Below are 12,728 nucleotides of genomic sequence, written 5' to 3'. Positions count from 1 at the left end.
TCCCAGCATTCCAAAGGGCTTACGAGATGAGTCTCCTGCGAATAAGTAGTATCGAAGGATCCGACCCAAAAGGATCCAACAATTTTCTTTGATTTCGTCCATTGTTTGCACGACCATCCTTTCCAGGTGAGGGTTGGTTTCTGCTTGGTGATGAGTGTGTAGTTCGTGCTGAAGCGGTTCTTGTGAGAAATGCTGGTCTTGTCTGGTTGGCAATAGTAGGGTTTATTGATGTCCAGAATTCCTCGAGTCTTGGCTTTGTTGCAGTCGCAAACAGGCATGTATAAATTTGTAACGGTGTGTATAATTATTGCTATACAGATGAGCACTGGTATATGGTTGGCCATCTGCGTGAAAAGAAATTCAACTATTTACAAAATCCTTTATGATGGGTTAATATCTTCGTCGGAGGTTGTATCGGGTTTGCCGTAAGGGTGATTTGTCTTGGGATTCGTTGTAGTTATTGGGAGAGTCATCGTAAGTTGAGACCTCTCTTTGTCTTTGGTTATAAAAATAAGGACGGCTGGGATGGGCTACAGGTATATGGTAGATTAGTCGTCCGTGCCCGTCCCGTGTTACTGGGAAGTCCGGTACTTCTCTTTGGGGAACTCTTTCTGTGAAAATGGGTCTGTATTCAGGGGGTGGTATTTTAGGGTGTGATGAAGATTGTTGTGGTCTCCGCTGGGTTTGTGATTTTGTTGAACGCGTATTCGGGTAGTTATTATTTCTTCGTTGTATCAGGTGAGCATAATTAATTTTGGGTGTTTCCGATCTTCGTGATGAATCCTGATGTATGTTATTCTGGTGCGGTGGTGTCCTTCGACTGGGAACGCTGGTAGGAATAATTTTTGGTGCTGGGTCTGTCTTCCTAGGTCGTCCTCGTCCTCGCTTTACGGGTTGGTTGAATGTCTCTGCGTGTGGTGGTATTCCAAATGTAATGGGTTCCGTTTTATTCGGTTCGGTCATTCTTTCTCTCTGGGTATTTGGTGGAGTTTCAGGCGCTCTTGCAGTGTATGGTTTTAATCTATTGACATGAACTATAGCACGTCGCTGTTTACTTTTGGGAATACTTTCTATTTCATAATTAACGTTAGAGAAACTTCTGGTAATTACAAAAGGTCCGTTCCAACGATTAATGAACTTTCCGGCTGTAGGTGGTGCTTTTACTAATACCGTTTGTCCGACGGAATATACGCAGGTTTTTGTTCCCTTGTCATAGTATTCTTTTTGTTTCGTCTGTGCTTTAAACAAATGGTCGCGAGCTAATTTCTTGGCGTTTTCCCATTTTTCTGCGTATACTATGCGGTCGTCGTGTCTGGTGTCGTATCTACTGTTGATCTTTATATCGTTTGGTAAGAGAGGTGCTCTACCAAAGAATAAGTAGAAGGGGCATTCCTTTAAGGTGGATTGGATTGCTGTGTTATACGCGAACGTAACGAAGGGTAGATATTTGTCCCATTCTTCTGGCTCGTCGTGTACGTAACACGCAAGCATATCACAGAGTGTCCTATTGAATCGCTCAACTAGGCCATCTGTTTGTGGGTGGTACGCAGTTGTTCTCATTTGTTTTATTTTGAAAAGTACACAGATTTCGTTTACTAATGATGATAAGAAATTCGTTCCTCTGTCTGTGAGTACGTGTTGTGGGGCTCCATATTTTGTTATAATTTTGTTTACGAGGCATCTGGCTATAGTTTGTGCTGTCTGATTTTTCATTGGAATAGTGAAAACGAATCTACTCGCATAATCTGATATTACTAATATATAGCGGTAACCTTTGTTACTTTCCTGAATAGGCCCTACTACATCCATTGCAATCCTTTCCCAAACTGATTCTACTGGTGGAAGGGGTTTTAATGGTGCTTTGGTTGTCCCAAATGATTTTCGGCGTGCACACAGTAAACAACTATTTACATGTAATACGACGTGTTGTTTCATCTGAGGCCATTTATATTGTCTCTTGATCCTGGCTAAAGTCTTTGCTATACCTAGATGTCCTGCAAGCATGTGATCGTGGTTTGCTTCTATAATTTCTTTTACTTTAACTAATGGCACTATCAATCGGTTATGTAAGTCAATTATTTCTCCCTTATCATTATATTTATATCGCTTAGTTTTTATTTTATCTTCTGCAATTTCACTAGTTTCTTTTTTCACTTGGTCCCCGTATCTATTTCTGGCTTCAAGTGTATTGCGGTCCCTGACCCCTTGGGTAGCTTCGCTCGTATTACGGTCCCCAGCCATTTGGCTAGCTTCGTTTCTAACTTGGTCCCTATGATAAGCTTCAAGTTTTACTTGGCCCCTAACTTCTTTGTTAGCTTCAAGTCGGGTTTGGTCCCCAGCTTCTTCGCCGGCTTCAACACCTATTTTATCTATTAATGATTGACAATATTTATCGGCACGCTGTAGTTTTGCCCATTCACTGATTTCGGTTTTCTTAACATTATCTGGAAGGGGAGGGTCTTGGATTTGTTGTGCGTCTCGTCGTTCGTTAATTTCTCCCCATCTCTGTGGTTTTGGTATGGGCGGTCTGTGAAGAGATACGTATCGCACTATTTTTTCCGCTGCTTTTTCAGGATTTGGTTCGAAAAGTATTGCCGCAATTGTGGACGGCGGGGGTACCGCAGGGTCAAATGGAACAAATGGAATACGGCTTAGGCAATCAGCATTTTGGTGTGATTTGCCCGGTCGATATCCAATTGTCATATCGTACTCCTGGATCTTAAGTGCCCATCTCTGGAGTCTTCCATTTGTGCTTGCTTTCCCGAATAACCATTCCAATGGTCGATGGTCGGTGAATACAACAAACTTTCTCCCATACAAATAAGTTCTGAAAACTTCTATCGCATGAACGATGGCAAAACATTCTTTTTCAATCGTTGCCCATTGTGCTTCTCGCTCATTCAAATGTTTGGATGCATATGCTATAACGACTTCCTGATCTTGTTGTTCTGGATACCAAACTGGTTTTTTGGACTTGTCGGTTTCTTCTGGTGGGGGAGGAGTCTGCATTTGGGCCAATACTGCTCCTATGCCGTATCCTGACGCATCCGTATAGATGATGAATTCGCGCGTAAAATCCGGGTAGCTTAGGATAGGTTTAGAAGTCAGACATTGGATAATACAGTTAAAGGCGTCCCTTTCTTCTTCCCCCCATTTCCATTGTGCTGTTTTCTTTGTAAGTGCCGTTAGTGGGTGTGCTTTTTCTGCAAAAGATCGTATAAATTTTCGGTAATAGCTAGCCAGGCCTAAAAAGGATCCTAATTCTTTTTGATTAGTCGGTTGTGGATATGTTGTAATAGCTTCAATTTTCTTATAAACTGGTGTTATGCCTCTTCTTGAAATGATGTAACCTAAATATTCGATTTCTTGTTTAAAAAATTCGCATTTGATGCGTTTTAGTCGTATTCCTGCCGCTCCTAATATGCAGAATACTTTCGCTAAATGTCCAAGGTGTTCTTCAAATGTTTTACTATACACAATAATGTCATCCAGATATACTACAACATATTTGTATAATACTTCTCTAAAAATGTCATTCATTGCTCTCTGGAACGTGCTTGGTGCGTTTGTTAATCCGAACGGCATTCGATTAAATTCAAATAGTCCTAATTCGCAAATAAAAGCCGTTTTGTGTTTGTCTGCCTCGTTGATCTCTATTTGCAAATATCCACTGATTAAGTCTAGAGTGGAAAAATAACGAGCTCCGTATAAAGCATCAATGGTGTCGTCTATGCGTGGTAATGGGAATTTATCTTTGATCGTGATTTTATTGAGCCATCTGTAATCGATGCATAGGCGTAGGCTGCCGTCTTTTTTCAAAGTCATTACAATAGCTGCTGCGTACGGGCTTGAACTAATCCGTATGATGTTATTATCTAGCATGCTACGTAGTTGTTTCCAAACTTGTGGACGTAGTGCTTCGGGTGTACGTCGCTGTCGCATGCTTACAGGGGCATTGTTTCCTGTATTGATGTAATGTTTTACCCCGATTGCCAGTCCTAATTCTGAATCTTTGTCCGAAAAGAGTTGCCCATGTTTCGTAAGTAAGTCAAGTACGACCGCTATTTGTTGCTCGTCTAGGTGTTTGAGGTCAAATTCAATTTTTTCTACCGGTTTTGGCGACAGTGTGTTGTTAATTTGGAACTGTTGGAAAGGTTTTAGGTTAAGGTAGTCTTTTCCCGTTAGTGGGGCATCGTCAATGCTAGGTAAATTATTTTCTACATCAGCTTTGTTTATTCCGACAATTGGTTTTCTAACTGGTACGGGGTATGGGATTTCGAAGCATCGCAATTTTGAAACTTCTGCTCTACGATTTGTTAATGCTCTATCAATGGAGTTCCGTATTTTACTAATCGCGATAGTTACTGGTTTTGGTTTCGGTATTGGGTTTGTGGACGAAACTGCGTTTTCGTTTTGTGCGTTGATTGGACCTAATACAGCTCTGTTGCTTTCTATGTCAGGGTTGTGAATCATGATCTTGGTATTTTCTGGCTGTGATGTTATTAAATCTTTTTGATAGGAAATATATTTTTTAGTACCCGCAAGTGCTCTATCAAGCGAATCTTGGGCATCGCAAAGTTCAAAAGGTCGTCTAATGAACGATAATTCCGGTAAATTGTTGGTTACTTCACAATGTGGTGTTAGTGGTATCTCATGCTGACTTTCGCCAATAGTCAAGCTATATATGGGACAGACAGTTCTTAGCATTTGCTGGTTTTGCGCATGGTCGTAATGGATTTCCCTATTTTTAGCGTTTACTTTTACGTTGTGGTGAGAAAGAAAATCTATTCCAAGGATGCAATCTTCCTGCAAAGCTTCTATTACGTAGAAGTAATGAAGAAAAGTATGATCCTTATTGATTGTAATCGGGAACTCAAATTTTCCAAAAGTTCGCAGAACCTGTCCTGACACTGTTTTAAAGATGGGCGAATTATCATTATTAAGCGATTTTCTTATGTTTTTATCTCGTAGTTTGAATAAAAGTTTGGATGAAAGAAGACTGGCGGCAGCGCCGGTGTCTATCAATCCTTTGGCATTAATATCAAAGATTAAAATTGGGATTCTAAGAAGGGGTGGTATAATATGTTGGGCGGGCGGGGTCAAGTTATGGAGAGTTAGGAGTGAGTTAATTGCTACGTTTTCCCAATTGTTTAATTCTGACGGTATTGGCGGTTGATGCGGGCCATGTCGGTCCAACATTCTCGCGCGATGTGTCCTCGTTTGTTGCACTTATGACAAACTATATCTCTCTGACCTAGTCGTTGGTTGTTACTGGGGTCTACTCTTTCGCTATATGCGTTATTATTCTGTACGGTAGGCCACTCTCTTGGTGCGTTATTATATTCGTTTCGTTGTCCACCGTATCCCTGTCGGGGTCGGAATGGCCTATTTGTAAATCTGGGATTATAGTTATTATATTGGCGCTGATCCCTAAATCTGTTGTTATTATAGCGGGGTTCCCTGTATCTATTATTATTATATCTTGGATCTCTAAACCTTGAATAAGATCGTCCGTTATCACGCGAATCACTGCGCTCCCTGTTACTCGATGGGCTCTGATCCCTGCTACGGGAGTAGCTTGTGTCCCTGCTTCGGCTGTAACTGGAGTCTCGGTTTCCTTGTGGTCGGGGAGATCCTTCTGTCCTGGGTCTGTTGAAGTGGACTCGTGCGTCCTCCTGTCTTGGACGGCGGTCCAAGGAAGTTGTTCTCCTGGAATCAAAACGATCCACTGCGCTGATAGTCGCGATATTTTCCTGTGAGGAGTGTCGTCTTTTAGTAATGGCTCCTAAATCAGCCAATTGTTGCTTGAGTAGGTCGATTTCAGTTTTTTGTTGGGTTAACGCATCGTCTTGTTGCTTCTCATGGTGTGTAATACCCGCAATTACCGCTGAAATTTCCTTGTCTTCGTTATTCTCTTTATTTTGTAAAATTTGTTCGGAAATGAACAATTGTTTGCACAATTGATCAAAATCGTTAAAATCCTCTGGCATTCGCAAATATAACTCGGCTTTTATTTTTGGTAATAGTCCTTGCAATAGGGTCTTAATCTTAATATCGTCCCTCATCTTTTTTACGACACTATGTAGCGCATCTTCTACTTCGGTTTTGTTTTTAGTGTCTAATTTTTCCATCTTTCCTTCTATGCTGTCGTAGAGACTAGTGAGCCTTGACACAAATGCTCTACAATTTTCTTCTGGTTTTTGTTTTAGTTTATTAAATTTCTTTCTAAGGGCCGCTATGTCGAAAGAATCTTGGAACCGTTCAATGATTTCATATCTCCAATCGTCGTAATTTAAATCGTCCCCCTGCTCTTCTGCGTAATTATCATGCCATTCGAGGGCTTCCCCCTTAAGGCGATCTGAAAAGAAACGGAGCTTTTGGTCGTCATCCCAATCATTATTCCGCGCTACGTGTTCTGCGGCCTTAAGCCATTCAGTAATGAGTTTGTCTGTACTTTTGCCTTTGAATGTTGGTATAGATTTTTTATCTTCCCGAGAAAATAATTCGCCTAAAACTTTTACTATTGGTTTTGTTACGTTGTCCATGATGGTCGCATCAGGAGCGGTAAGTAAAGTTTTGCTTAATCGTGATGTAAAAGTGGTTTTTGATGTACTTGCGTCGTCGTCACCGTTGTGACCTGCTCCGGTTCCTACTCCCATGTTTGAGATACTGACTCTACGGTTTTTCTTTAGTATTGTGTTGTGTTTTTGTAGTTGAAAAATGGTTGTTGCCTGACTATTATTCTGCGCAATGAGGTTATCTATTATTTCCTGGAGATTTGTTATTGTATCTGTTTTTTCTGTTTCAAGTTCTGTATGTAGAGATTTATCAAGAGAATCTCTTCCCGTAAAGTTTTGGAGTTCGTCTAAGAATTTGGTTGTTTCAAAAGTTTTATTTGCGATGTCCTGAAAGTTCCTTTCGTATTGGTCTTCTGCTTCGTAATAGGCTTTTTCTCTTTCTTTTAGATCCTGAATCCGAAATTCGAGGTTGACTATTGTATTTTCTAAAGTTTCCTGTTTATCACGTAGATCTTTTATTTCTGTTTCGTATTTTCTATTTTGAAATGTAGCGGCAACGTAATTATTATGAAGTTTCTCTTTGGTCTCAGTTGTTTGGGTGATAACCTGTTTAGCTGATTGGACTTCAAGTTTCAATTTAGCGAGTTCACTGTCGAGTGTCTCGTTATGTTTTTGGGAGGCGGTCAAACGAGTTTCTAGTTCTGTTTTCTCGGTCTCAAGGGTACTGTTTGCTTCTATACTATTTGTTTCTACTGCGGAAACGTGTTTCTGATTGAGGTCTAAAGCTTTTTTAAGTTGTTCACTGTTTTCTATCGCAGCTCTGAGCTTTTGTTCAAGTTGTGTTTTCTGGGCTTCGAGGTCAGTTGTTAATTTTTCACAGTCTGCGTTATGGGTCGCGGTATCCTGTATGTATTTTTGTAATGTTTCTACGTGTCTCTGAGAGTCGTCTAAAAGTTTTAAATTTGTAGAATTATCTTTTCTTACTTGATCTAATTTATTAAGTTCGTCTCTGTTTTCTTTAAGTTTTTCCTCAGCGGCTTTCCACTTTTTATCTGCCTTTTCTTTTTCTTTGATTAGTTCAGTATTAACTTTCCGAAGTCCTGCCTGTTGTAAAAGTGCTTCCCGTTGCAATACTGTAGTTAATTCGGTGGTGAATTCGCGCTGTTTACCGTGAACGATTTGCAATTGTTGTACTAAGGGATCTACGCTATTTTCGTCTCCTTGGAGAAATACAATATACTTTTTCAGAGATTTTGTGGTTTCCCTTATGGTTTCTGGGGTAACGGTGGATTCAAGTTTATCCTTAACAAGAAGATAGACGTATAGGTTTATAGTGTTATTCGTTGCTTTATGCGCTTTCTTTCGTTCTTCTTCTAATTGTGACGCTAGTTTACGTACGGAGGATGTTTGGTGGGGTTTAGTTATTTCAGCCAAGTAAGAAGATTCGATTTCTACTGATGCCTTCCAATTCGTTAAAAAGGTATTACGGGCAGCAATTATTTCGGGGCTTGATAGGAGTGTAGTTTGTGAAGGTGAAGGGTTGGCGGTCTCTAATGTTGGGTGTGTGGAAGGTGGGTTGTCGTCGGATAGAACAGGATAGAGGGTGGTAAAGAAGGAGTTGAGAGTAGTCTCAGTAGTACTCAGAGTATCAGGCATCCGCTTACCTCCAATAGGGTGGTGCGTTTCGACTTTTCCAAATATACTTTCTATTATCGTAACACCGGTATACGTCAGTACCGAGAAGAACACAGATAGCAAGAAGTCTCCACTTTTTAAAGTCTACCAACAATGACTGACTTAATCTAATTTCTTAACTAAAGCGTTCAGTCTCGTTGGGACCTCCAATTGTAGAGTCCTTCAATTGCTAATATTGTATTCAACTTCTAGTACAATGCATATGGGTACAAACAAGAAGAGTCTAAGAGGTTGGTCTTACGGTTCCGGAGCTGGAGCTGGAGCTTGAAGGAGAGCTGAGAGAACTCTGACTTCAAGTACCAAAACCACGAGTATTTATACTCGAATAGGGGAAGGGAAACATACGTGAACATCCCAATTAAATCTGGGCGTGGATGGTTCCGGTCTCTCGTTTAAAGGAGGGCAGACAAGAAGGAGTTAGAACCTGTTCTTGTCTTTCCAGTTTACTCGTCAATTTACATGTATGAGCTGTGTATGCTCATTACAACGTTAACTCAACTGTAAAATATACTTGAAATTTTGACATACTTAAAAAAGCGAAAAAAATCAGAAAGGAGAGTCTGAAAAGGTGGGAAGATTTTGAAATGATCTTTTCTACAAAGCAAATTGCAATTCTTCACTTCTGTCGGGAAGGAAAGGGAGCCCTACAAAGTTGTCACAGTAGATTTGACAACGCATTTTTTCATTGGATTTGCACCACTACAAAATAATTGTGCTACCAAAAACTGCTATCTAGCCAGAATTCAAGCCCAGTAAAAAAATTATCACAGACATTTTTTGGGGGGTTAAAAAGTGGCTTTGTGTTAAAAACGTAATTAAATGCCTTTGTCATTTAGTGGGGATAGCAGAAAATAGTTAAGTACTTTCGTTTTTTTTCGCCGATTGGCTACACTATAGCTTTTTAAAGCGTTATGTAAAATGTTTTTGGGTTAAGCAACCGTTGTATGGAAATGTCCTGGTCAACCTGACAAGAAAATTGCCACACAAAATAGATTCACATGTATATTAGATATATGCGTATATTTTGTTTCATGTAAATCGATAGTTTTTTATTGCTATATTTTCCGTTCACGACTACTTAAAATAATACCAGAAGTCCGTTTTTGCGCCGACAGATGACTGTTCAAAATAGCAGCACCATTTACGGTTTGACGATGGATCCTCCACTGATGTCCAAATCCATTTAACTGAGGAAAACTAAACCAATAATGACGATTTGAACGATGAAACGATAGACGTCATAAATTTGAGTAGGGAAAAAGGTAGAAACCAAGAACAACTGTAATGTTGAAAAAGTCAACAAAAGCAGTCGTGTCCCGCTAACTAAAGAGGAAATATTGCTTTTTATTAACATCTGTTTTATTCACAAAAAGGTCTTTCACTTAGTGTTCTTGGTGAAATTGCGAAACTCCTTACTGATTTGGGTCATAATATCCTAACCGTTCCAAGAAAAATAATGAAAATAATAAAAAATTAAAACGTTAACACGTCTTTTCACAATTTTCAGTTTAGCGGAATATGAAAATTTTTAAATGGAATTTAAGACCCAGGCAACAATGTGGTTACTATTCATATCAATATTGACGGTATTCCTACTTTCAAAACTAAAACGGTCGAGATGTGGCGTTTGATCATTGATCTTCTCGTTTGATTATTGCTGTCGACAGCGATCTCTTTGTTGTCAGCATGTTTATGGAAACAAAAACCGACTAAGAGTATGAAAATTTTTTAGTGTCGTTTGTTTAAGATGTTACAGCCCAACAAAAAAGTTAAAAAAAACCCGCAAATAATCAAGATTGAAGCCATGATTTGTGATGCCCCCCACCAGGCAATTTGTGACTTCCATCAATGCTCTTAATGGATATGGTGATTATGAGAGATGCACCCAATAGGGCACTAACAACAAAGTTTAAATGTACATCGATCGAAGACTTTGAATATTAGTAAATCGTAACAGAGTGTTTTCATCGAATACCAATAACAATGGAATAATAAAGAAATGGGAAGTAATTGGATTTCGATCATCTCTTCTCAATTCTAACCCAGTAATTTTGAAAGGCTTCTTCTCGGCAGAGAAATACAAATACTTTCTGCACCTTCATTTTGGTATACGCATATATTACTATCACCTTGTGCATATACACCATTATGCAAGAAGTATTCAGCCTTGGCTGGCTACTTCTTCAATGAATTAGTTCGTATAAAAATTCAGAAAAATTTAAGGTGTGAATTATTTTATCTTCAATGTTCATTTATTGGTACATATCAACAAAAAATGCGTCACTCATGGTATCCTTTGATGGGTTTTCTGCCTTTCCAAATCCCCATCGAAAAAGCAGCCGCCGGGTAAAGGGATGTGTGTGAAAAGAATGAATCAATTGTGAATATGTCACTCCTTCTTTTGCTGATTCGTTATTAGATATGCAGTTGAGTCATAAGAGTGTCGTTTTTTGGTTTTTCTACCGTTTTTACCATTTTTAAAAAATTAGATTTAAAAACAGTGGAAAACCTGTTAAGAAGTTATCTGATGTTGAATTAAATCAGAACAACTAGCCGCGGGTTGAAATTAGAAGAAAGAAACGTCGTAATCGGATTCGATCAAGCTCTCCAGAAACACGCGAACAATCCCCGTCTATTCCAGATTGCTCTGACGTACCAATGGAATTAGTAATTGCAATTGTTGCAGATGCGAATGACAACTCTTCGGATTCATCAGAAGAAGAAATTTCTACTGAAGAAAATGGAAGAACATGGCAAATGCATCTGCAGCAATTGCTACATGCGTCATTCCTGGCTGGTTTTGTTTTTGTGCCACATCAGAAACAGCAAAGGAGAATGGTAATATTTTCTAAAATAATTTAAAAATTCATGTTTCTTGTTTACTGATTTTGTTTTGTTTTGACAGAATTGTCAGCTCCTTCCGGGCCGCCGGTGCGACTAGTTACAGTCGGTGAAGAAATGCAAGTAGTGCCAGATAGTCGGACATGCTACCACTGCCGCGTAGTGGGACATATCGCAAAAGATTGTACCAATCCCACTTATAGAGGTAACTTTTTGGATTTATTATTATTCAATATGGTAAAAATCATCAAAATCGTAAGTTTTACAAATTCCCGCTCGAAATGAAACAATTTTTGAAAAAAGAAATTAACAATCAATTGTTGCGTATTAAAACAGTGCACGGTTTTTTTTCAGCACGGCAAACGAGTTGTGCGCCATATGGCGCGTTATGCGGACGGCACGGCACGGCACCTATTCGAAGTCATGGCATGGCCCGGCACCACCACCCACAAAGCGCTGGTATCTGGTATCCGCTTTAAAGTTTTTATCTTCTGCAACAAGAGTTTGACGGCAAGAATTGCCCATGGCTATTGGGGAAGCCAAAGATTTTCTTTTTCAACGCCTGCCGGGGACAAGCCACAAATATTGGTATGTTTTTTTAAATAATCAGTTGCATGTTCTATTGAAATTATACAATTTTTTTAAATTTCTCAGCCCATGTTCCCACAGAATTTTTGTCGAGTTCCAAAGATGTTATTAGAATGGAGATGGTTCCAAATGATTCGGAATCTTTGTTTCTTGGGCCACCACACCAGGATATAAAGCTTATGAACGTGATTGTCAAAATGTTATGTATTTTAATTTTTCTGTTTTCCTGATTTAGACCTACTTTATTCCATGGAAAGATGTTAACCTGGTTCTCTCGGCTCTCCATTCTTGCAACAATTGTTTTTTGGTTTTTCTACCGTTTTTTACCATTTTTTAAAAATTAGATTTAAAAACAGTGGAAAACCTGTTAAGAAGTTATCTGATGTTGAATTAAATCAGAACAACCAGCCGCGGGTGGAAATTAGAAGAAAGAAACGTCGTAATCAGATGCGATCAAGCTCTCCAGAAACACGCGAACAATCCCCGTCTATTCCAGATTGCTCTGACGTACCAATGGAATTAGTAATTGCAATTGCTGCAGATGCGAATGCCAACTCTTCGGATTCATCAGAAGAAGAAATTTCTACTGAAGAAAATGGAAGAGCATGGCAAATGCATCTCTAAACCTAGTTTATTACTTAGGTTTTTTCGGCGTAAACTGATTTTTTTTAGATTATGTGTGCTACGGTGGCGTTTGGATTGGGCATAAATAAGCCAGGTACATTTTTTCTAATTTTAATTGGATATTCAATAATAATTTTTGATTTTCTTAGACGTCCGTTTCGTATTTCACCTGTCAATCCCGAAATCCATGGAAGGGTATTATCAGGAAATTGGTCGTGCTGGGCGAGATGGACAGTTGGCACACTGTGTCATGTATTACAAGTTTTCGGAATCTCATGTCCAGCAGAGTATCATTGATTATGGTAACTTTTAATTACCGCAATTTTAATAAGAACCAACGTCTTGGTGCAGATCGAGTTGTTTTAATCCTCGTGTGTGTGTTCCCGTTCGACAACCAACGTCTTGGTGCAGAGCTGACTGAAGTCACCACACCTGTTGACGGATTAATTTGTTGATCAACAG

General features: G+C 39.3%; 1 protein-coding gene across 1 annotated transcript; it reads right to left on the bottom strand.

Moving 5' to 3' along the window:
* Positions 1 to 365: 365 nt before the first annotated feature.
* LOC124190283 lies at positions 366 to 8,174 on the bottom strand. Its single transcript, XM_046582910.1, has 3 exons — positions 5,886 to 8,174; positions 5,497 to 5,785; positions 366 to 5,027 (listed from the first exon to the last, which is right to left on the bottom strand). The coding sequence occupies exons 1-3, from the start codon at positions 8,172 to 8,174 to the stop codon at positions 391 to 393; spliced, it is 7,215 nt and encodes a 2,404-aa protein (XP_046438866.1). The 3' UTR covers positions 366 to 390.
* Between the last annotated feature and the right edge of the window lie 4,554 nt (positions 8,175 to 12,728).

This window comes from Daphnia pulex, chromosome 3 (assembly GCF_021134715.1).
Source record: "Daphnia pulex isolate KAP4 chromosome 3, ASM2113471v1".
Taxonomy (NCBI): domain Eukaryota; kingdom Metazoa; phylum Arthropoda; class Branchiopoda; order Diplostraca; family Daphniidae; genus Daphnia; species Daphnia pulex.
Note: the sequence above shows the minus strand (reverse complement) of the source record. Positions and strands in the feature narration are given on the sequence as shown.